This window comes from Calonectris borealis, chromosome 1, assembly GCF_964195595.1.
Source record: "Calonectris borealis chromosome 1, bCalBor7.hap1.2, whole genome shotgun sequence".
In the NCBI taxonomy this organism is placed as follows: Eukaryota; Metazoa; Chordata; class Aves; order Procellariiformes; family Procellariidae; genus Calonectris; species Calonectris borealis.
The window spans coordinates 16,384,950-16,409,227 of record NC_134312.1 but is presented as its reverse complement, the minus strand read 5'-3'; the positions used below and the strand labels follow the sequence as shown (position 1 = coordinate 16,409,227).

The window sequence follows — 24,278 nt, the reverse complement described above, 5'->3', positions numbered from 1 at the left end:
CTGTGCAGCATTCCCCATTGGAAGTGGTGCAAAAACTTTTAAAAGTGTTTTTGCAAAGTTAATTTGTGGGGAAATGCTGTATGTGGATCAAAAATACCTATTTTTAGTTCCCCTGGCTCTCTTTCTTGTGGACAGATGTGGGTTCAGAAAAGTGTTTATTGAAAAAATTATTGAAATCACTATCTTGCTGTAGAGCATTTTGACTTCAATGGCATTAATCAAAATGCAAACAACATTTAACCAAAACCACATATAATCACAGATATATTTAATCAAAAATTATCTCATCAGCTCTATTTGCTAGGTGTGCAACCACTGCAGTGTTGTAAGAAAATGGGTGATCAAGTGGGTCCCACTGAGGTCAAATTCTGAACTTTGGTTCTTCAAGAAGACTTCCAACCCAGCACAAACACAGACACCCCAAGACTGTAAAGCCACTTCACCAACCGCAGGGATAGGACATGACACGAAACTGAATTTTTATCATTTGAAGAATCAATCAAATTAAAATACTCCCACTAGCTATTGCTCATGAGCACTGCAGAGTGGGACGGACATGAACAAGTTCATTGCACCTAATTACTCACACGGTGAATGCTGGTGGTCTCACCCAGGTTTCAGCCACCTCTGAAGGGCAACCATGCTTACAGGTGACAGTGGCCACCCCGGTCTGTGGCTGCGCTCCCCACACGGGGTGAATGGTCACCACTGTGACCCCAACTCAATCCCTGATGCCAAGCAGCAGGGTCAGCCCCAGGCTAGAACGCGTGCATTGTCACGCTGTCCGTGGCAAGGCACGAAGGAGCCCAACCACAGCAGCAAGGAGCTCCGGAGGCAACTTTAGCCCATTTTAGGTTTAGGGGAGGACAGGATTCTACAAGGCTATGAAACAGGAAAAAAAAGGAGGAGAAAACTTCAATACAAATTGAAAAAATATGGGATAGAAAAAAATCCAGTGGCAATGAAACACTCTGTCCTTGCAGACGGTGCGATGCTGCAGAATGTCCCTGCCCATCTGCCTTGGACTGGGGCAGTTTCTAACTGCAGCAGAGTAAAACATTTTGTTAGTGGGACAAAAATGTTCGTTGTATTGAAGCCAGGCTGCGATTTACACGACAGGATTGTAAAACTGAATTAGTTTTGTGAATTTAGAAGACCATATTGCAGAAGAGGTTTAGAATTACAATATCTGCCCTGTCACCTTAAAATGGTTTAATTTCCTGGATATCTTTAATGAAACAGCCCCATGAGTTCTTCAATTGGGAGTCCTGGGTTATGTTTCAGACCTGGTGTTTAACCTTTAGGGCAAGTCACTTGGTATATCTCTGTTTCTGCTTATCCATCTGTAAAATGAGAACGAACATATTTACCTACCTCGGCAGGGTTTGCTGGGACAGACAGACCATGGTGTGTTTCCACTCTGGCACTGCAAATAGAGAGGGCAAAGTGTTCTTGAGGGACACTGGTACCTGGTAAAGATTTACATGAGTTTACGTGTTACACGTGTGCAAGCAAAACTGGGGTATATAAACCCAGGTATCTGTCCCAGCCTGTGCCCAGCCAGGGCTGTGCTCTTCAAACACGTCCATCTTTTGTACCCGCTCCTCAGCGTTTATTTACCAGTAACCCTTTCCCCTGAGTGCCAAGGGGACTCTGCCGCCAGCTGAGAAAGCCCCCATGTCCCCCTGCGGAGCCCAGGGAACCGAAGCGGGAGGCCAGGAGTGCAGGGGCAGCTCCGGCACGGCCGTTCACCCCTCGCAGCCACCCCAGCACCCCTGGGAAGGCAGCAGCACCGCATGCCCCCAGGTAAAGAGAAACAGCCTGGCAGCGGCCAGCCCGGGCTCGACGCCAGGGCCAGACCCAGCCACGTATGGCAGCGCGGACACCGTCCCCAGGAATGGCACTCCTGAGCCACGTGTGTTGGCACCACAGCACCAAGCAATTCGGGGCCATTGAGCATCACACACGACGGCTGCCAAACCCCCAGCCCTTCGCTGGGTTTCGGGCCTTGCCGCACGGGTACGCTCCATCCACCATCCATCCCTCCCAGGCGCCCAGCCCCACCAGCACCTCCGGCAGAAGGCAGCATTGGGTCAAAAACCCCATACCCGCATCGCATCCCCACAGACAGGGGCAGGGAGAGCGGTCGCCCCGGCGGTGATCCCCCACTCCCCCCGGTTGCTTCCTCCTGCCCAGAGCCTGCTCCCAAAGCTGGGGAGCAACGGGGAGGGTACAACCCGTGGTGGCGGAGGGCTGGAGTCCCCCTGTTCCCCCCTCGGGGCTCCCCGATTGCTGCGGGGCGGCCGTCCCCCTCCCGGCCCGCCGCCGGGCCGCTCTCCCCCAGCCTCCCACCCCGGCTCGGCACCCCTCGACGGCAGCAGCTTCTCTGCTCCCTGTCCCGGGCTTGGCGCTGCAGCAGAGCCGGGCAGCCCCGGGGGCGGGGGGCCGGGGCGGGAGGGGCCGCGTGGGGCGGCCCGGCCCGGCCCCGCGGGGGCGGCGGGGCGGAGGAGGAGGAGGGCCGGGGGGCGCCCGGCGGCGCGGAGCCGCTCCCCGGGAGCCGCGGGGAGCTGAGGCGCCTGCGTGGAGCAGCCGGAGCAACAGCGTTCGGCGGCGGCGTGGAGGGAGAGCCCTGTCCCGTCCCGTCCCGTCCGGTCCCGCCGGTGCCCGCCGCCCGCCATGGGCCGCCTCCCGCTGTCCCTCTGCTGCTGCCTCGGTAACTCCCGCCCCGCTCCCGCCGCCGTCGGGGCACGGCGGGCTGGGCGAGCCGCTGCGACGCCCTCCGGGGCGGCTCGGGGCGCCCAGCCTGATCGCGCTGCCGCTTCTCTCTCTCATCCTTCTCTCCCTCCGCGGCCGCGCAGCGCTGTGGTCCGCGGCGGCGCAGGAGCCCGAGTACAGCTACGGCTGCGCCGAGGGGAGCTGCTACCCCGCCACCGGCGACCTGCTCATCGGCCGCGCCGCCCGCCTCTCCGCCTCCTCCACCTGCGGCCTCCGCCAGCCCGAGCCCTACTGCATCGTCAGCCACCTCCAGGTGAGCGCCGCCGCGGGGCGGGGCGCGGCGGCACGCCCGGGGCACGCCGCCCGGGCGCAGGGCTCGGGCCCCGCCGGCGGGGCTGGGCATCGCCTCCGCGCGGGGCGAGGAGGCAGCGGGGCGCACGCCCGCGGGCGTCACCGGGGCTGGTGCGCTGGGATAAGCCGCTGCCCGCGGGAGGGAGGTGCGGGCAGTGGTCTCCGGGGGGGCAGCGTCGTGCCCCTGTGCGGGACCCCGCGCCCCGTGAAAGCCAGCCGGGCCCAGGGAACCCCTCGCGGCTTGCGGCTCCCGACCCCCCTTCCCTTAGCGAGGTTAATGAGGAGGAATGTGCCGCAGTAAGTTCAATTAATACTTTATTTTCAGACTTACCCGGAGCCGTCTAGACAGCTTCCTGAGTGAGAGTGGTCTGTAGGGCCCGGGTAGTGTTTTGGCCACTGTTCCGTAATGTAATTACATTTGTATGGTCTCCAAGTGAAAGGATGCAAGTAAGGTTGTCCCGCACATCTGGTGGAAAACACAAAGCTCGTTACTATTTAAGCCAGAAGCAGCTCACCAGACTTAAAATCTCTGAGACAGAAGGGATGGTGGAGAAGAATAAAATATCAGTTGTAAGGGGGATTCTGTTGAACTGAAAGTAGGGGGATAGTCTCTGGCCGAATTGACTGCAGAGACAATAGGGCCGGATTCTGGCACTTGGAAGGAAAACCACGGGAAGCAGGAGGAGCCCTGCCTGAGGGGCTGTAGCGCTTGGCCCATTTGTGCCCTGAGGTTACCAAATCTCACCCCCGTCTTTAGTTTTACTGTACTGCTCCATCTGCTAGAGCTAATACTTGATTTAACACAGAGTTTAGCTTTGCTGGAACATTTTTGGCGTGTATCAGGATTGTCTGTAACAGGACTTCTTTAAAGATATTAGCATCCCTGGTAGAACAAAACCACAAAGGCACTTTGTTTTGTTTTCTTGTCTCAAAAAATGCCGATGTGCCATAAAAGTATTGTTCCAGGAGTTCATGTGTGCCCTTATTCCTGATTTCATAGCCCCAGTTCAGTGTTTGGATATCCCTGGTTACTTCTGAACCATAAGGTGGTATTGAAGAAATTGTGTCAGGCTGTGGATGTGGGAAGGTGCCGAGTATTCTCTTAGTAACATGGGGCTTGGCCATGCTGAGCACTTTGCAGGATTGAGCCTTCCAGGATTCGAGTTTGGTGGGAGAAGAAGCAAGTCATGGCATGAGGCGGGGGCTGTGGTGCTGGGGGAGAGGAGCCTGGAGCAGGCAGGGGATGTCTTGCTCGGGACCCCCACTCTTGCTGTGCTCTGTCCCGGAGGAGTCTCTGAGGACTCATGGGGGCGAAGCGCTGGGCTTGGGAGGAGCCGCTGAAGCCAAAATCGGTGAAATGGAAAACCTGTGTGGCGTAGACCTGCCAGCTCTCACATTCTTGGCTGATAAAGCACCGCATTTGTCTCCATAAACCTGCTGGAGGAATGATGCCTGTGTAGCTTTTGACAGTGATGAGTTGCTGATGTGCCGGGGCTCCCTCGCTGCGGTGCGATGAGCTCCTATCCCTCCTCTGCCCCCTCCAGTCTGCCAAACTCTGAGCTGGTTTGGGGCAGGAACCCTCCCTTTTGGTTCGGTTCACATCCTACCTTGCAAAATTGGAATGTAGTGGTTTTAGGCACCAGGAAAATGTAAAAATAGCATTGTTCGTGGTAATAGTCATGATGGGTTTTTGTCCTTCTGGTGAAAAAGCGTACGGCTTTCCCAAGCAGCACGTGCCAGACTTGAACCCAACTGCTTTTTTAATGGGCACACCCTGTAGTGTGTGCAAACTGGGTTTATGTGCATAGTTTGGGATTGCAATTGAAGGTGAAGATGCAAGGTTTAGGTAGGAGCTTGACAAGCTGGATTCAGAGTAAAGTTAACCCCGCGCTGAAAGGACCCGGTCACTAAATCACTGATGGACCCTTGACGTGTATTGAGCCTCAATGGAGGTACCCCTAATGCCAAGAACTTACATCTCCAAGCTAGCTCCCAAAAGCCGGCGTTATTTCACACAAGTTGTTGAAAACGCAGTTTTGCATGTGTACATTTGTACAGAAGCAATTCAGCGATTTTCTGTAGGTGATGCCTTTGGTTCTGACTTCTGCTGGAGAATATGCGCGCTGGAAGAGATTTCCTGAAACTGCAATTTCGATAGCAAACATACTTCCCCTAAAAATAAAGTTTATGGAATTCCTGGCATATTTTCCATTTGGCAATTTGCATTAATTCATAAAGGTAAATACACTTATCGTTTCAACAAAAAAAATACCTTTGATGACTCCTGCAGGCAAAATGAGTGGAATGTGATATGGATGGAAAATACTCTTATCTGCAGGAAACAACTATTGCCCTGAGGATAAAATCAGTAATGCTGGTTATTTTGTTGTTTCAGGAGGACAAAAAATGTTTCATATGTGACTCCGAGGATCCCTTCCATGATACTCTCAATCCTGACAGTCATCGCATTGAAAACGTGGTCACCACGTTTGATCCAAATCGCCTAAAGCTCTGGTGGCAGTCGGAAAATGGTACGGGGTTTGTCCGGGAGCCATTTCCAGGGCTGGGAGCTGCTTTCCCTCCTTTTGTTTAAGGGTACCTGCCGGTTTGCTGTTATCTCTGGCCTGGTGATTACTGCCGTGTGAAGGATCATGCTGTTCGAGGAAGGCCGAGTAAAACTGGCTGCTTTTGTGTGCCCTGGAGCAGTCCTTAATCCATAACGAACCCCCATCAGCCCTCCAGGAGTGCTGGAAAGAGCCGTCCACCACTTTGCAAGGATCCTTTCCTAGAGAGAAAAGTTTCCCGCACTGGCTCCAGATCTCCCTCATGCTTGGGCAGTGGGAGCGGGAGCGGAGCAGCCTTCCAGGAGTAACTATCCCGGGGCGGCGCTGCCAAGGAAGCACCGCAGGGCTTCCCTGTGCCGCTGGGCTGGAGAGAGGGTGTGGAAGGAGGAGGTTTGGGCGCAGAGCCGGGGGGCCGCCGTCCCGCCCGCAGACCTCCCGCTTCCCTGCCCTCCTACCCTGGGAGAGCAAAGCCAGGGACATCTCCTACCCTGCAAACTGCCTTCCCCTCCTGGGCTCCCTGAATTCCTGCATCCATATGCCAAACGGTAAAATGAACACCAGAAACAAGCCAGCTAGTTTAAAAAAAATATTGCATGTTAGTTTGGTGGCTTTTTTTCTTTTTTTTTTTTACTCTTCCTCTGCCCTTTTTACTTTTATGGTTATGCTTTTGGCATGCCTTCTTACATAAAACAAGGCATTGAGGTTTCTCAAACAGCAGTCCTACCCTGAAGCCTTAAAGCCAGCTGGACAGGATGGGGCTTCTGCAAATGCATTGGCAGCAGCTGTCTTACTGTATATTAAAATAAAATGGTAATATTTGTAACACTTCTGCTGCCCGGTAAAGAAAGGTTTTCATTAAATCCTTTTTAACCATTTAGATTAGACTAGCAAGCTGCTTGTCTCCAGCGGCTCTCTTCTAGCATTCCAAATAATTCATGTTTTTTGCAACAGGCTTGGCAGCATTCACACAGAAAAGTTCTTAGCTCATAAGGTCATGAAAATGTCCTTCAACAATAAAAAACAAATGATTCTTTCTGTCCAATTCATGTTTTCTTCTATTCAGGCATACAGCAGAAGGGACCATGCATGTTCCACATAAAGTTACAGCTGGTCGAAAATTTAAGCGCTTTATTGGTTTATTATTTTCTTTTCTTACCCTTTCTCCTCTCTGTAAATCTTGATTATTTTTTTTAAATTTCTAAATACAGTATAATTAGTATCCAGCTGTTTTGAGAGGTCTTTTCACATGACAAAATAATATTTGCAACTGTTTTGCTTCCTTTCTGCGTAGAGTCCTTGGCCGTAGGTAGTCATACAACAGAGTTTGGAAAACCTTTTGCTAGCCCTCACGGTTGCAAAGCACGTCTGTGATAGTTGCTTTAGGAGTATTTCAAAACCAGGTTGTAAAGGAGTGCTCCCTGCGTCCAGACGGACATGAGAGTCCAGACCGAGTGAAGAAAGGTGGGAAACGGCCCCCACCAGCCATCAGTGAGATTTGGGGTGTTAGGGCTGCAGAAGCTCGCGACTCTGTTGCTGCCAGATGGGCTGCAGTGTGTGAGGGCAGCCTGGGGTCACCACGCGGGTCTGGGCTCAGCATCCTCAGTCGTAACAGCACTGGGCACCTTGGTGCCAGGATCCAGCCCACAGCAGTCCCCATCGTTACCCTACATCTAGTGATGTTAGCCATGTTATGCAGTCTAAAATAATGGCAGTGCCCGCTCACGCTTTGGTGTAACGTGTTTGGTGCAGACGAAGCACAGGAATCCCATGTGCAACACACTCTTCAGCAGGTCTTTGGTGTCTCCCCCGTACCTCAGTAATGCGCTAACCCTCGTGTCCCTTTTCGACAACAGAGCCAAGTGGCAAAGAAGAGTTTCTGCATCACCGGAGCGAAGAGCTTTGGCAAAATTTAGATGTAGAGGCTGGCGGGTGTCCTTGTTTGCTGCACAACTTCTTTTCTCTGCCCCTGCAGGTTTGGAAAACGTGACTATCCAGCTGAACCTGGAGGCCGAGTTTCATTTCACTCATCTCATTATGACCTTCAAGGTAAGGAAGCCACAGCCTTACCCTGAACCCCAAAACATGAGGAAATAAGAGATCTCGTAGTCCTTCACATCTGTTTGATATTTGGGATTTGGGCTTTGTCTGAGCTGTTTTGCCTGATTTTTCAGAGCTGTCAACCATTATTAACTCCTGCTGAAGTCGCGCAGGAAGGCTGAGTTGTGACTTGTGGCTTGAGTTGTGTTTGAACTCCAATGAGGCTGCAGAAGGAGTCGTACTGAAGCTGGGGTTTGTGTTAGTTTCTCTCTCTGGTGGTTGTGTTCTAGAAAATAATTAGCTAAATCATATAGTAGGAAGGATTTTTCTTTAAAAAAAAATTGGCCATGGTATCGGTTTTCATTTGGCAAATGGAAAGGTCTTCAGGAAGAAGGAACATCTGTACACAAAGTGTCTTTGTTTCTTTACAAACAGATGTCTTGGAATGGTAGATTATGTCCTGTACATCCTAAATCGCAGGCAAGTGCTAGTGGCAACCTTCAGCTGAAGTTTCAGGGGCTGCAGTTCCTGCAGGGCTAAATCGCTGCTCTTCACATGTAGACAAACTAATCTCCTAATTTCACGCATCAGATTTCTAGGAGAGCTGGTTCCTCTTTCCTGTGGTGTCAGCTTGGGTTTCTCGCCTTGCCCCACACTGGTGGCTGAGGTAGAAGGTGCTCCTTTCTGCTGGCCCCCAGCAGCGAGGGACCCCCAAAAGATCCCTGACCCAATGTGGGTGCTGTGGCCATCATGCCCCGCAGCCGCTGGGCTTGCTCTGCCGTCAGGAGGAAGACTGCAGATAGTTTTAATGATGATTTGTTGACTTTGTTTGTGTGGTAGACACTTGAGCTGCCCTACCTCTGGGTTGCTACATTTTTTGTTGGGTGAGATACCAGTTTGTAAGTTGGGTGATATTTTCAGCCAGGAAGCAAAAAGAAAATTTTTTTCCATCTGTGACTGAATGCGTTTGTGCTCGGCTCTTGGAGGGCCTCCTCTGAACACATAAAACTAATGAAGGGACTGTTGGTGTTTCTTGGTAGGTGCAAGCCAGGTGTTAAATCTGCTTTTTGAAATGCAGCTTATAAATTGAAACATGAGATTTTTAGGTCAGAGGGATTAATAATCTTTAAAAAATCTCATTAGCTAATTGTTCTGGAGTTGAATACGTGTAGGTAAGAAGAATGGTGGTTTGTGTGGAGCGAATGCAGCCTACCGGAGTGTAGGCGAGGCCAGCTGGAGTAGGGTCACTGGGAGTGGGGGAGTCAAATCCAGCAAGAATGGATGAAGCTGAACCGCTCAATCTCCTTAAAGAAGAAGGTTTTCTTAATGCAGGACAGAGGTTAGCTGGCACTGGGCGGCAGAGACGCTGTGAAAGGTGATGTGGTCAGACAAAGAGAGGTGGGCAATCCCAGGGCTTTTCCAAGCATCAGAGGTAACTGCTCAGCAAGAACTTCTGGGCGTCAGAGCTGGAGGGGAAGCTCTGAAAGTGGAGAGGAGGCCCATTAGGTCCTTTGCAGAAGATTAGGCAAGGAGGTACGGCAAGGAAGAAGGCTCTGCTGCTTTCCACAAGCAGTGGAAAAAAGCCTTTTGTCTCCCTAAAGCCCTGCTTTTTAACCCCCAGCTTTAAGAAAGGATTTAGAATCCAAAAAACTTACAAGTTTGCGTATTTATCGTAAGCGTGTTTAAGCGCTGGCCACTGAGTGCCATCTTTTTAAAGATGGGTAGTCTGTGGCTTGATGTGTGTTATTTCAAAAATCTGCCTCTGAGCAGAGAGCGCGATATCAGCAGAAAAATATTTCCAAATATTGGAAATAGTCAGTGCAGGGAGAGAGATTAAAATCCAGACACGTGGATTGCTCACACTTAAAAGCTCTCAATGTGGATGCAAGTAATAATTAACCAAATAAAATCTCTTGGTTTTCTTACGATTAGACATTCCGTCCTGCTGCAATGTTGATAGAAAGATCATCTGATTTTGGAAAAACGTGGCAAGTATATAGGTATTTTGCATATGACTGTGAGAGCTCATTTCCTGGGATTTCAACTGGACCCATGAAGAAAGTGGATGATATCATTTGTGATTCCCGATATTCTGACATTGAACCTTCAACGGAGGGAGAGGTCAGAGGGGTTTTTTTCCAATATGTTTGTTTTATAGACTTTTTCTATACAAATTCAGATGCTGTTATTTTTACAGCTGCATCTTTCTTTGTACCATTTTTCCTCCAGGTAATATATCGTGTTTTAGATCCTGCTTTTCGAATTGAAGATCCGTACAGTCCAAGGATTCAAAGTATGTATGCAGTTACCTTCCAGGCTCATTTGAAAGCGTTTCTGTACTTATTTGCTTACAAAAAACAGTAAGTCACAAGTAAAGCCATGCATTAGTCCCAATAACAGTTCTGAAGTCATATGAATACATTTGTGGTATGGCTTCTTTTCCTGACTCACAGTGATGTGCTGGGAAATAACGATCAGTGTTGTCAACTCAAGTGGTTGCTCTTACACGCATCATTGTAGCTGGTCCTTTTCTTAACTGCTCAGGGATTTATTTTCATTAAAGACCCCCTCTCCCCAACATACGTGCAGTCGCCGAGGGAAACCTTGGATCATGATCCCGTAATTGTACAGTATTCAGAAAGCAAAGAAACAGAACTACAAAGGTACTTATATCATTTTGCATTTCTAGCTAAAATCAAGGCGGTCGCGTTTTATTTTTTAGAACATCTGAGTCATGACTTTAGAACGATTGGTCTTGGTAGCACTGCATGGCTGGACCACACAGATGCGGTCGTACAACACACATTACTGTAGCATTCGTTTACGGTCATGACAATCCAGGAATGCAAAGGTAGAGAGATCTGTTGCTGAGTGTGGCTCAGAAAGAAACCTCGTGGGGCATTTGGCCTGAGTAGGGACCTGCAGTGCTTGGCCTTAAACTTGACCTCCGATTTAATATGCATTCACAGTTTCAGTTCATGTCCTTCAGTGTAAAGCTAACTGGAGCAGAAAAAAATATTTGAAGTAGAAGAGTGTCTGCTAGTTGCTATATCAGTTGAATGATTTTTTTAACCAACATTTTAAAGGAGAAACTCTGCTTTCATGGGCTTGAAGTGCTTTTTCAAGGTTATAAGAAATTACACAGGATTCATAATATCAAAGTGAACATGTAGACTGAATTAATTACTGCAATATTGTCTTCCCATGGATTATCCCTTGAGAACAACTCCTTTGTATTTGGTCCGTGATGGGGTGTTGCTTCTTTCAGCAAAATGTAACTAATTATATTTGCTAGGAAAGTTGGGCGTATAAGAAAGAAGAATTATTCTTGTCTTGTTTCCAACCAAGATTTTTTCCAGAAGGTTTGTAACTCTTAAAGCTCCTGGTCCACTTGTCAGCAGTCCCTTAATATCAGATCCTCGCCTGTCTTACATTTTAAAGCCCCAAAGAACCAATGTCTTTTCGGTGGTACCGTTGCGCATGCCTTTAATATTTGTGTTTGTGCCTATGTATGTCTACAGTAAAATAGACTGGTATTTTTAATAAGCTTAAACTAACTTATTTTACTACAGGTTGATCACTATATAATGTAATTTTTTTTTAATTTGGGAGTATGAAGTGATGTGATGTGTAGTATGTAAGTGCTGAAATTAAATCTGATCTAATCTGCCCATAGGAAGTGTGCTTGGGAAGTCACTCCTGGCTTCCTTCCATTCAATACAATGTCTGGTAAATAACTTCGAAACGGGGTTTGGTTTTTTTTGGTGTCCCCTGCAGACCTATTAAAGATCACAAATCTGAGAGTCAAATTTATCAAGCTGCACACGCTGGGAGATAATCTCTTGGACTCCAGGATGGAGATCAGGGAGAAGTACTACTATGCCATCTACGACATGGTGGTTCGCGGGAACTGTTTCTGCTATGGACACGCCAGCGAGTGTGCGCCAGTGGATGGCTTTAACGAAGAAGTGGAAGGAATGGTAAACATTCACACTTTCCTGCATAAAGCTATTCCTGTCTGTGCCTCTTTTAAGCGATTTAAACATAAACTTAAAGATGTCACTCTGCCCCCCCACTTCCCACCCTTAATTTTCAAACAAGAAAACCATTAAAACTATTCCTCCTCAGCAAACATATCTGTCATTATTGGTGTTAATCAAGCACAGAGAGCTCAGATTGGGTGAAAATTGTTTTAGCGTTCCTTTTCTAATTATGTTAAAGAGCTGATGAAATTAAAAGGCAGGAATGCAGAAAGGGAGTGTAACTGTATGGGGCCAGAGACGGGTGTGTGGGTCGACTTGGTTACCCTAAAATTGAAGTGAATAGAGGCATCAAAGGGTGAAACACCTTTGTGAATCAAACATGACCTGCATTTGTATCAGTCATTAGCAGCTGAGAAGTGGAGGCTGTAGCCCTAATTAACAGCAGGCTCTGAAGGAAAATCCTGCTGCCTGCCTTGTTTGCTGCTGTGCAAGTGCCACATCCCTTCTGGGTTCTGGTTTTCCCCATGATTTTTGCCTGACAAGCAGTAATAGCACCCCTGTTAATGAGTGAGTTATTAACTGGATGAAAATGTAGAGGCATACAGGGAAGCTGTGCGGGTTGTCCCGGGGGCCACAGGATGCCGGCGAGCAGGTAGGCTCCATTGCCCCGCGCTTTCGGTGAGTGTCTCCGCCTGAGCAGCAGCAAGACTGGCTTTGCCCTTAAAATCATGGCTCCAGTGCTGGTAGTCCCTGTTGTCTATGGCAGCAGCTGTCACACAATCACTGTTGGTCTACTTAGTGCTTGTTCCGTACGTGTTGAAGGCGAAGTCTGGGGTTGATGGATAAAACCCATCCAAACTGTCTGTTATCTTTTGCTTTGAGAACCACGGTAGGGTTGGAATGGAAAGAAGGCGCTGAGCTGCTGAGCTGCTGATATAACTAGATGCATGTTAATAGATAATTAACAGCTAATAAACAGCTAACTTTTAGGTCCAAGAGGCTTTTGTGATTACTGAGGTGGAACTGTGCTCTCCTTGTTCATGTCTGAAAGCGTTTATTCAGGCATTAGTTCCGGCAAGGAAAGAAGGACAAATTTGCATGAGGACATTCTTACCTTGACAGGTAAAGGATGCTCCTGTGGCCCTTTATGTCTTTCTATGTGCAGTTATGTGTATTAAAGTCTCCAAAAGTATATCCATTATGTACTAGCTATATTTTGCATTAATTGGAGCATCGGGTTTTTTTTCCCTTCCTCTTTTATAGCGACTATATTCCTCCTTTTTTTTTTTTTTTTTTCTTTTTTTAATGACAGGTCCATGGGCACTGCATGTGCAGACATAATACCAAAGGGTTAAACTGTGAACAGTGTTTGGATTTCTACCATGACTTACCCTGGCGACCCGCAGAAGGCCGCAATAGTAACGCATGCAAAAGTGAGTTTGAGTGAAGTGCAGAACTGGAGTCTGGTGTGAGCGTTACCTGCTGTTACTTGGGAACTTGTGACAATATAAAAAGTCCTGCATGTTCTTCGGTTGACTTTGTGTGTCTTTTCTGCAGACTTGCATCTCCCTTGGGACCAGACCCTTACTTTGCTTTCTGTCTTTGTCACAGAGTGCAACTGCAATGGCCACTCCAGCCAGTGCCACTTTGACATGGCTGTGTACATGACGACGGGGAATACCAGTGGGGGAGTGTGTGACGACTGCCAGCACAACACCGTGGGACACAACTGCGAGCAGTGCAAGCCCTTCTACTTCCAGCACCCGGAGAGAGATCTCCGGGACCCTGACGTCTGTGAGCGTAAGTGCAGCCCAGCTCTTCGGGCTGGGAACGGCTGTGGCATCCCGGCTGTGGCCCCCCAGGGCTTTTCCTGGAGAATTTAGGATTTAACTGGCCTTCTTTTGGCCAGTGCCATGCTCCTGAACAAAGATCCTTGAGACAAGGTGGTTTTCTTGGAGGTCTTGAGCGAACCTGGCTGGATTTTGTTTTCTCTTCAAGAATCTGGAAATTTATCTGGTCATTGCATGTTCATTGCATGTCGTGTCTAATACTTGCAGGAATGATACACTCTCTCTACACAGCAGCTGAGTGTAAATAATTCAGTGTGAGACTTGGCCTTTTCTTTTGTAGCAGTTAATAAAACACGTGCGATGCTTCCTTCTTAGCTTGCAACTGTGACCCAGCTGGCTCCCAAAATGGTGGCATCTGCGATCGCTACACTGATTTCTCCACTGGCCTCATTGCCGGACAATGCCGTTGTAAATTATTTGTCGAAGGGGAGCGTTGTGACCTCTGCAAAGAAGGTTTCTATGGCCTGAGTGCTGATGACCCAGAGGGTTGTCAGTGTGAGTAAAAACATATGTTCCTTTATGTGTGATCAAAAGCTCTTTGAGGAGCCGTTAGAGCCGGGAGAAGTTGGTTTGTGGGGTGGTGTTTTTTTCCTTTGTTTCATGTTTTTGCTAAAGGAAGAACATTCTTGTAGATTTGCCGTAGCTTGGAGTCCACCCGCCCTTAAAACTTAGTTCCCCAGCTGATCCTTCTAGTGTATTCAGTGGAAATAGCAGAATCCTCCTTATTTGTTTTTAATTATAAGTCTCTAAGCCAGGGAAGTTTTACTGGGATGGGTGGTGGGCAAAGAGTGCAATTAATCTCTGTCCTGGGGAATTCAGGGGAAGCTTTAACGTAAATATTTAAGTTGGATACTGTCTGAACTGTAACGCCAGTCCTGTGTTTTGACCTGGCTATTTGTATTTCCCAATCTAGCTTGTGCGTGTAATCCTCTGGGCACCCACCCCGGGGGGAATCCTTGTGATTCGGAGACAGGAAACTGCTATTGTAAGCGCCTGGTGACAGGAAAGCAGTGCAATCGCTGCCTGGTAAGTAGTTTACCGTAAAATAAATTAGGAGATGCTGGTGTGAGGGAGGCTGGCGTGCGGAAAGCGTGGAGCAAGGTGCTGGCCGCCGTCTCTGACTGTCTGTGAGCGGGCGCCTGGCGTTCAGGCTGGAGCGGGCACCTGGGGATGTCAGGAGCCATGAAGCACGCTGTGGTACGGGGAGCTGGGAGGCACATCAAGGCAGATGAGCATCCAGATTAATTCCCGGGACCATAAGGAGTGAGATATTAGGATACCTGTAGTGGTTGCTGTGTGAAAATGAGGGATCCAGGGTAGTTCTGGTGGAGCCCTCACTGGGGTGAAAGGCAAAATGGTCAGAGAAGCCAGTGTTACCAACAAAATTGCTTTCTATACAGGCCATTATTTTAGGCAGGGATTATTTCCATAATAATTCCATATAGTGTTTATGTGTGCTGGAGTGTTACAGAAACACACTGTCAGATAACTGGATGTGTTTGTACAAACACTGACAGACTGTCTTATCTAATAGTGGACTACATGGAAAAGCTAAACAAGTCCGTCTGTCTGTCTGTCCAACAAGCACGTTGCAGAGTAGCAGCCCTGCAAGGGCAGTGCCCCACACAAAGACCCACTGCCCCACGCGCGGCTCTCTGCTGCGGTGTGACGTACTGGGCTGTGATTTTCCAAGCCCTTCATGGGTCAAGAGCCCAAACTGGTGTAAATGGTGCAGCAGGACTGAGGTCTCTGAGCCTGGGTCCTCCTGAATCTTGCTTTTAAAGCTAGGCAGAAAGATGTGGGTTTTTTCTCAAGCTCTTGCGATGGTCAACAAGGTGGAGGAAAGCAGGTGGGGAGGTTGTGTTGGTGGTTGTGGGGATAGACCTGCAACCAGGGGAGCAGGATTCATGGGTTGGGGGGCAGTCTGGGGTAGCTTATGCTGAGTATTTAAAACTGTGCCTTTGGGGTAGATGGGGTTAAAGCGGCACTGGGTTACAGTGCTCGTCGTGTTTCCTCCCGCAGCCTGAGCACTGGGGCCTGAGCAACGACATGGATGGATGTCGGCCGTGCGACTGCGACCAGGGAGGAGCGCTGAACAACAAGTGAGTCTCAGCCCAGTTACTCTCCTGTAATCATTCACCCCAGTGAGTTTTGCTTCGTTTGCAACCACAACATCCAGGGCTCAATGTGCTCTGGAGGAGGATGTTTGGGACCGTCTTTCTGCTCCAGAAAGTGGCAGTTCTTGATTGCAGCGAGGGATGACAGAGGCATCCGTGTCTTTTCCATGCTGAGCAGCCTCCGTTTGTGCCACTGGTGCAGGTGAACACATAAAACCGTTTTTAGTGTAGCTCTGCCTTTGGTCAGCCAGGGTGGGAGCCAGCCGTGGGTTGAGCTCTGCCATGGCTGTAACCCCGGGTATGGTCCTTGTCAAAGCTTTGCTCTCGCAGGATCAAAGCAGGAATCAGGCGGTGACATGGGCCGTCAGGCTGGTTCTTGGTTTGCTCCCAAATTGGCCCTTTGGCCAGTCTGTCTGTCTGTCCACCAGCACTGGGGGAAGCGCGCTAGCTGCACGGTACTGCTGCGTTGCCCTAGTGGTGCTGCATGGGGTGGGATGTGGACCTGGAAGTGCCCATTGGGGAGGTGGAGATTTTTCAGAGAAAAGCGTAGGTTTTGAAGATGCATCCATCAGTAAAAGCAAGGGAAGTCTGGCTTAAATGCCTGGTCAGAGGGGTGCTGGATAGCCAGACTGCTTCTCCAAGCAGAGCAGTTTTCTGTCCATTAGGTGCATGTCCGACCCCCTTTTCAACAGCAGCATGTTCCTTCGCTTTCTTTTTTTCCCCTCCCCTCCCTCCACAAACCGTTTGAAACGTCCTGCTTTTGTCTAAAGCCACAGAAGTTTCCCAAGGGGATGGATGAACTGTTTTCCCACTGGAGCCCGTGGGACCACACTGGGGGAGTTTGGGACTGGTCTTGGTGTGACTCCTGTAGGTCGTCACAGCCTGCGGACACCCCATCTGTGGCAGGGATTGCCGTGGGAATGTCCCGCGGGCTGTCTCTCCCCTCCGCTCCTGAATGAATTATTACCCCTTGGCAGACAGCGGTGTGGTTGTTAGTGATTACTTACTCCTCCGTGCTTGCTCCCTGTGCACAGATCGGTTATGCCGCGCAGCTCATAACAGCTCCCCCAGCACAGCCGCTGCCAGCAAGGCTTTGCAGCCTGTTTCCCATGTGCTGAGCCCAGGGATTGCAAAACCACGTAGGGAGGGGATGTGCGGTGTCCTGGCGCAGGCAGGGAGCAGCTGTGCTTTCCTCCGGCCGCAGGAGAGCCGGGAAGCCCGGCCCTGGCTCCCGGCTTCGCGCCCTAATGTCAGCGGGAACGGGGAGCTTTGCCCTCCCCGGGGCTCCTCTCCTCAGCTGCTGAATTGCCGCCTCCTGGCTCCCGTTCAGGGTGTGGGATGCAGTGCCTGGGGCAGCCGCACCTCGCCCGAAATTCATCCCCGCGCTGTAACCCAGCCGGTGGAGTCATCGCCACCCCCAGAGGGGAAACTTCCCCGCTCCCCTTCTGGGGCAGCTAGGGCACTTCTTGCATCTCAAAGTGAGTGTTTAAGTGAATCTCTGCAATTTCAAAAATGGTTTCAGTTAAAAATTACACTTAGAATGGGGGCTTGAGAGGCCTGGAGATTTTCTGTGGAAACCAGAGGGTTTTGCTTCAGAAAATGTTTCTAAATTCCACCCAAATTTAAAGAAAGGGGTGTATTTTGGTGGACCAAAAAACCTTCCTATGAAAAAGTGTGACCGGGCACATGCAAAAATACAACCTGCCCAAGGGATCTTCATAATGCGGGGCAGACTCTCTGGGGACAATAAAACCATCAAAAGGCAGTTTGGGGATAGAGCTGTATTGAGAAAAGAAAATGGCTCGTTATGAAGGAAATGGAGCTGCTGTATGTCACCCTGGACAGACCTTCTGCGTTCCCCAGCGATGGCTCTGTCTGTCCTGCGTCTTTAACTGCGTCCGTCCTACTTTAAAGCAGCCAGGTGTGGTTTTCCCCTGTGCGTAGCTGCTGGTGGGTGACCTCTCGGGATGTGCTTTGCAGCATATGAGGGCAGCTCGACGTCCTGGGGCATGCAGGGTCATGCATGTTCTTGCTTTGTCTGAGCCCATTCAAACAGGTACGCTGCTTGCATGGCCTGCAAGCCTGGAGCCAAAGGCTGCCCGCGGCTTGCAGGACAGACATGCCTCTGTGCGTGCCTCTACGTCTGTGGTAGCAAGTGAAGCTCTCCCAGACTGCTGTCTGGCCCCAGGGAACCGCCTGCATCCGTAGCATGAAATCCTCCTGCCATCCAAGCAGAGGAAACCTCATGCAAACTGCTTACTGGAAATGGTCCCTGGCCCGAGCTCGCTCCCAGCCTCAGCCTGGAGCTGTCTGGGAGAAGGACAGTTGGGTTGAGCCAAGACTGTGCCCCGGACTGTGTTGCCATTTTAACAGAGCAGATGGTCCAGCTGCAGAGCCTGAGAACATCTCGTGTCTAGATGCAGCAGTGTCCAGAAGCGCTTCTCCTCCCATGTCACTTAAAACGTCAAAGCAGAAGATAGTTCTAGCACTGTCTCGGCGTAGCCAAGACATGTTGTAAATTCATTGCTCTTCCATTTTAGCTGCTCGAGTCAGTCTGGCCAATGCGAATGCCGGCCCCATATGTTTGGACGTCAGTGCAACCAAGTGGAGCCTGGCTATTACTTCATTTCGCTTGATCATTACATCTACGAGGCGGAGGAAGCCAGCTTGGGTCCTGTAAGTAGCAGTTTTAGTGGGCTGGTGTGTCTGGACAGTTGTGGGAAAGTTGTTTCACCATGTGGGTGCTGGAAGTGTCCGTTTTATACCCTGAGTGTTTTGCAATTAAAATGTGGAAAACACAAAACTGAATTGTATCAGAAAACTGTCAACCTGTAGCTCTTCAATCTGCATAAATAATGTAGTATTTTGGGGGGGGGAAACTGCCATTTTTCTTTTTAAATTTGTTTCTTTGATCATGACTGTACAGTTAGTTTCCTGTCAGCGTCCCTCTCTACGCGCCCACCGCACCCACTTCTCCTTCCCCTCTTATCTCAAGAGCGGTGGGACACCGACACTGCCTCTTCTCTTTGGTGCCACTGAAACCAGGAGGGAACAAAGCACGTATTTAAGCACATTGCTGCGGCTTTTAGAGTTTCTGTACATCAGTAGCATTTCTTTTATTAATGACTAAAACCATAGTTGATTGTGCAAAAAACTGTTTTTGTAAGTGAGGTTGCCTCTAGCTTGTTTTGCCTGCTGGCATGGTACATCAGGGTCTCTGGCTCTTTCTGTTCACCACTGCACAGCCTTGCTTTTAATTAATTAACAGCAGCTAGGTGATTATATCAATTATTTTTGCCTCCAGCAAGGAGTCAGGGAGATGAGATAATGGTTTCTCTAAAGAGCAGATCCTTGTCTGCCTGCAATTAGGGCACTTGGTCCTAATTTATTTATTTCAGGCAAAATGCAGCCACTTTGCAGTTTCGGCCAAAGCAGGGGGTTTTTGCTCTTGGATAACTGCAGAGAGGGAAGACAGTGCAGAGCAGAAGTTGGACGGCATGTGAGCTGCCACCGGGCTTCTGGTGCATTTGTGTCTGCCTGGCTGGAGAGGTGGTACCTGAGGCCTTGCCAAGGCTCGGGGATGGAGGAGCCCGGCGTGAAAACCCACCTTGCCAAGCAGAGCGAGGGGATGTGCCGCTGCTTTGCCTTTTGAAACCTTCAGAACAAACCATTTTGAAAAACGCCAATATTGAAAAGCTTTCTCACAGATTTGGTGGCAGAATAAAACTCTGAATTCCCAGATAGGGGCCCAGCACAAGACAAAATGAAGTGGCACAGAGTTGCAGGGATTTTCAGGCGGTGCCAAGCCCCCATGATCCCCATAGCTGCATATCCCCACTCATGTCCCGCCTGCCGTCCTTTCTGGGGAGCTCCGACACTTTGGACAAAGCCAAAGGGTAATAACTTATAGCCAGGCTCTCTTCAAAGAGTGTGAGAATACGAGGGGACATCCTGAAGTGTTACGTATATATATAGACATTTCCTTATGTTTTGTCCGTTTCTACTGAAGCAGCTTCCTTGGGAATGCACAGGATGTTGTTCTATGGAGAAAACTATTCGTGGATGCAGATATATTTGAAACAGGAAGTTTGAACACCACACGTTTCCATTTTCTGTTGCCTTTTTCCTCTTCTTTGCTTTATATAAAGAGTAGCAGATAAAAACCTGGCACCTCAGACTGAAAGGAGTGACCACGTATTGATTTGGCTATTAAATATCTATCGATGGTTAGGATCTCTGTTATTTAGTGACACCCTACTCATGACGGCCTTGATCTGCTTTTCAAATGTTATCCTGAGCAGGGGTTTGGTTTGGAGCAGCCCAGTGTAGCCAGGAAGTAATTAGCACTCAGCTTGGGCGCTTAATAGAGCAGTTATGCGCCACTGCAGTAAATCCTACTGCTACAAGTATGATGTGAAAGTCCTTACCGTGAACGAGATGTCGTAGCTGGTGGATTAGCTACTCACAGCAAGTTTTTAAATTTAATTCCCCACTATAACAGAGAAATGGATGAAGAGTTGTGCAGAGTTGTTTTATTTTATCATTCTTGATTTTTGTATATTGTTAAGCGGAAGGGCAACGGTGTGCATGCACATGGGTTTAAAAGAGAATTCCTGTTCTCTGGGATGCAAACGATGGATGCTGCGATCCAGAAGTGATCCATCAGCAGAACTCATCAATTCACACACTCCCTTGGGGCTCGCAAATTTAATGTATCGGTATTAAAATCTCTGTTCCCTGTTTTTATAGGGAGTAAACATAATAGAGCGCCAGTACACGCCGGACCGCACACCATCGTGGACAGGCATAGGGTTTGTAAGAGTCCCTGAGGGGGCGTACCTGGAATTCTACATCGACAACATCCCCTACTCCATGGAGTACGAGATTCTGGTCCGCTACGAGCCGCAGGTAGGTCTGTGAGTACGGGCATTGCTGCCTCCTGGCAGGCACTGGCTGTCCGGGTGCTCAACTGACAGGAGCCCGGCGCTTCCAGGAGTCATCAGGACTCAAAGACAAGGATGGGCACTCAGTTAAATGTCTGTGAAAATCCAAGATGATGTTGACTATTATTGGTATTAACTTGCTTTACAGTTTCGTTCATTATTGTCTTGTTTCAGCACCTGTTTAATGAGCAAATTAAAAAGCGACAAGTCCCGTCAGGACAGATTAGAATATAAATTTGACATCAGCCAGATGGCCTTCTAATGGGTGGAAACGCTGTTATGCACCTTAGGAGACAAATTGCCCATCTTGGATGTTGAATGCCTGCAGTCAAGAGTTTGCAAGTAGTTGGTTTTGACTGTGAATAATTCACAGGGTGAAGGGAAAGTGAAAAATCCCCCCAGCTCCTTACCTAGAGCTTGGCAGCAATTGACTGCAGTGAAATACTCAGGTGCTGTACCCAGAGGGGAGAGGAGGTCGCCAAACCCCCCACTGATGCTGTGCTGCAGAGGGGGCTGCTGACCACCTACACCTAGTCATGTTTTTTTGGGAGGGGGGGAAAGAGGCTGTCATGCTGGAGGATGCTCGGGGGCTCTTGCCTTGTCTTGTCTCAGGCAAACCTGCAGCTGGTGATGCCCCATTGATGCTGGAGCTGCAGCCCCATCCTCCCCGAAGCACGGTGACCACCCCGTCTGTGCGCACGCTTTTCCTGGCCTGAGCTCTGGATGCTCCCAGAAGCTTACGGCCTTTGCTTGCGGAGCTTACGGCTGTTGCTTGATGCTGATCAGACTTTTTTTCCCCCAGTTGCCGGATCAGTGGGAAAAAGCTGTGATCAGCGTCTCGCGCCCAGGCAAGATTCCCACGGGTAGCCGGTGTGGCAATACAGTTCCTGATGATGATAATCAGGTCGTCTCACTGTCACCCGGCTCCAGGTCGGTATAACTGGATGAGCCAAAAGGAGAAAAAACATTCAAAAAATTGAAACAGAGTAACATCACATTGTTAGTTTGCCGTGGCCTCTAAGAAAATGGATGAAATTTAATTTCCAAAGGGTTATAAAAACATATTTAGCATTGTGTCTGTATACTCAAAGCTTTTAAGTTTATTCTTGTTGTCTGATTTGTTTTGTTCACTGAGTAAAGAGGGGGGGAAGTGTTTGCACAGCCTGTGAGTGAACATCGGTATGACTCTTTACCTTGCCGATAAGCTTTTCCGGTTCTGACTTGCACAAGCCTCCAAACTGCCTCTTTCACATCGTAGCTTTTGTTCTGCCTGCTTGGCTGCTTTCCGTTATCTCGATTGCTTTATAGGGCCACCTGAAATGCTTTATGGTGCTGGATGTTTGAAGTAAGAATTGTTTCCTGTTCCTAATCCAGATATGTCGTTCTCCCGCGGCCCGTCTGCTTCGAGAAGGGGCTGAATTACACCATCCGCCTGGAGCTGCCCCAGTACTCCTCGGTGGATACGGAGATGGAGAGCCCGTACACACTCATTGACTCTGTGAGCAGAAATTATTTCGGGGATGCTCTGGTGCAAAAGTATATTTAAAAGCCTGAAAGTTTGCACGTCCTCTGGGATGCGTCTTTGTAAATCCAAAGTAATATTTCACAATGTTGTTGCTTATGGCTGAAGCCAGATTTTAACTGGACAATGTAAAGCACTGTAGGTTTCTGTAGTCTCAAAGTATGTGGGTTGTTTTTATTGTGTTCTACAGGATTGCAGCTAGTTCCACAGACCTGTAGTTCCTTTGGGGAGGCTAATGAGTCCATATATTTTATGAATGTCAACCTTTTTCTTTTGAACGGATAGAATTTGGTAGATTTGGTAAGAATTTGGTAGATACCAGAACTACTCCACCAAAACCAACAGAAATACTATCGTTTCCCTTCCCAGTTCTGTCTGGCTGTTTGCTTTTTGGCCAAAAAAGGATGATAGGAAGCGGGATAATAGTGAATTTTCACAATTTTGTTGGAAGCTATTTATAAATAGTGACACTTTGTCATTGTAAAATTGTTTTGTAGCTTGTTCTCATGCCATACTGCAAATCACTGGACATATTCACAGTGGGAGGCTCAGGAGAAGATGTGGTCACGAACAGCGCTTGGGAAACTTTCCAAAGATACCGGTGTCTGGAAAACAGCAGGAGTGTTGTGAAAACCCCCATGACGGACGTCTGCAAGAACATCATATTCAGCATTTCTGCTCTATTGCACGAGACCGCGTTATGTACGTAACCACCTACTTGTAGGGCAAACTGTGCCTGGAAGCTGGATGGCGCTTGCAGGCGGAGTGGTTTGCACAGGGAAGGCGTGTGTGTGGGACGAGGCAGGTAGTTCACGTCCTGCGCTGTGGTACTCACTCCTCCCGATGTTTTTCTCTGCTCAGCGTGCCAGTGCGACCCCCAGGGCTCCCTGAGTTCGGTGTGTGACCCCAGCGGAGGACAGTGCCAGTGTCGTCCCAACGTCGTCGGAAGACAATGCGACAGATGCGCCCCTGGCACCTTTGGGTTCGGGCCAAGCGGATGCCGATGTACGTTAAACCCGTGGCTCTGGGCTGTGCTGTCGTCGGGGCCCTGCATTTAGGGCTTGCTGTGGAAACGCAGCCCCTCTTTCCCTCTCCTTGCAGCATGCGAGTGCCACGTCCGAGGCTCTTACAACACCTTCTGCGACGCGGAGACGGGCCAGTGCCACTGCTTCCCTGGGGTGTACGGGCGGCAGTGCGACCGCTGCTTGCCTGGCTTCTGGGGCTTCCCCAGCTGCCAGCCCTGCCACTGCAACGGCCACGCCGACGACTGCAGCCCCTACAGCGGGGAGTGCCTGAGCTGCCGGGACCACACGGCAGGGCACAACTGCGAGAGGTATGGCACATGCACCCCTCCCTGGCCCCTCGCCTTCCTGCCGGCAGGATGGGCGCAGCAGCCGTTCCCCTCCAGCACTGGTGCTTGGGCAGGTGTGAATCCATGGGGAAAGTCCCTGCATCCTGGGAGCCAGAGCGTGCTGGTGGTCCTGGAGGAGGATGGGAGCAGGGACCCCATCTTCCCTGCCTGTGGCCTCATGCCTCCCGGCAGTGCCTGCCCTGATGCCAGAGGACACGTTGCAGGACCCCGGGGCTTCAGAGGGGCTTTTCATTGAAAACCTCTTGAGAGGCATCAGCCTTGGGTCTCCTGCTCTTATGCTGGTGTGAGCCAGACAAATTTGCCTCTGTGGCTGCTTGGAGCATGAGTGGCACGGGAGAGCTGTCAGGATGTTTCTGCCCTTTGGTTCTTTGTGGTGGTTGAAAACCTGAGCATAGTTATGGCAAGGCTGCAGTCTGTTTGCCTGCAGTCCCCTGCATGCCGTGTACCCCATTGCGCAGGTGCCAGGCTGGCTACTACGGAGACCCCGTCCTGGGATCAGGCGACCACTGCCGCCCCTGCCCTTGCCCTGATGGCCCTGAGAGTGGACGCCAGTTTGCCAGCGGCTGTTACCAGGATCCGGTCACACTGCAAGTCGTGTGTGTCTGTAGCGTGGGATACATAGGTACTTGGTGGGTGTGTGGAGAGGGGCTGGTTGGGTTGAACCTCCCGGTGGGAAGGGGTACCTTCATGTGACCACAGCACCAGCATCAATGTATTGCTGCTGGAGGTTGGCAGCGCTTGGAAGGTGCCAGGGCAGAGCGATGCCAGCACCACCGTGAACCTCATTCCCGGCAGTGTGGCAAGGGATGGCTGGTGGTTGGCAG

At 49.7% G+C, this 24,278-nt stretch overlaps 1 protein-coding gene across 1 annotated transcript in view; it reads left to right on the top strand.

The window, feature by feature from the left end:
- Window positions 1–1,897: 1,897 nt before the first annotated feature.
- LAMB1 (laminin subunit beta 1) overlaps window positions 1,898–24,278 on the top strand; it is a 45,381-nt gene continuing 23,000 nt past the window's right edge. The window contains exons 1-20 of the mRNA XM_075140610.1: window positions 1,898–2,019; window positions 2,803–3,028; window positions 5,462–5,597; window positions 7,603–7,676; window positions 9,600–9,788; window positions 9,897–9,960; window positions 11,445–11,647; window positions 12,963–13,083; window positions 13,262–13,450; window positions 13,816–13,995; window positions 14,414–14,526; window positions 15,523–15,602; window positions 18,158–18,293; window positions 20,367–20,525; window positions 21,363–21,490; window positions 21,935–22,058; window positions 22,580–22,784; window positions 22,944–23,087; window positions 23,184–23,415; window positions 23,913–24,076. Coding sequence (XP_074996711.1) covers window positions 1,898–2,019; window positions 2,803–3,028; window positions 5,462–5,597; window positions 7,603–7,676; window positions 9,600–9,788; window positions 9,897–9,960; window positions 11,445–11,647; window positions 12,963–13,083; window positions 13,262–13,450; window positions 13,816–13,995; window positions 14,414–14,526; window positions 15,523–15,602; window positions 18,158–18,293; window positions 20,367–20,525; window positions 21,363–21,490; window positions 21,935–22,058; window positions 22,580–22,784; window positions 22,944–23,087; window positions 23,184–23,415; window positions 23,913–24,076 — 2,989 coding nt within the window. The remainder of the gene's footprint in view (window positions 2,020–2,802; window positions 3,029–5,461; window positions 5,598–7,602; window positions 7,677–9,599; window positions 9,789–9,896; window positions 9,961–11,444; window positions 11,648–12,962; window positions 13,084–13,261; window positions 13,451–13,815; window positions 13,996–14,413; window positions 14,527–15,522; window positions 15,603–18,157; window positions 18,294–20,366; window positions 20,526–21,362; window positions 21,491–21,934; window positions 22,059–22,579; window positions 22,785–22,943; window positions 23,088–23,183; window positions 23,416–23,912; window positions 24,077–24,278) is intronic.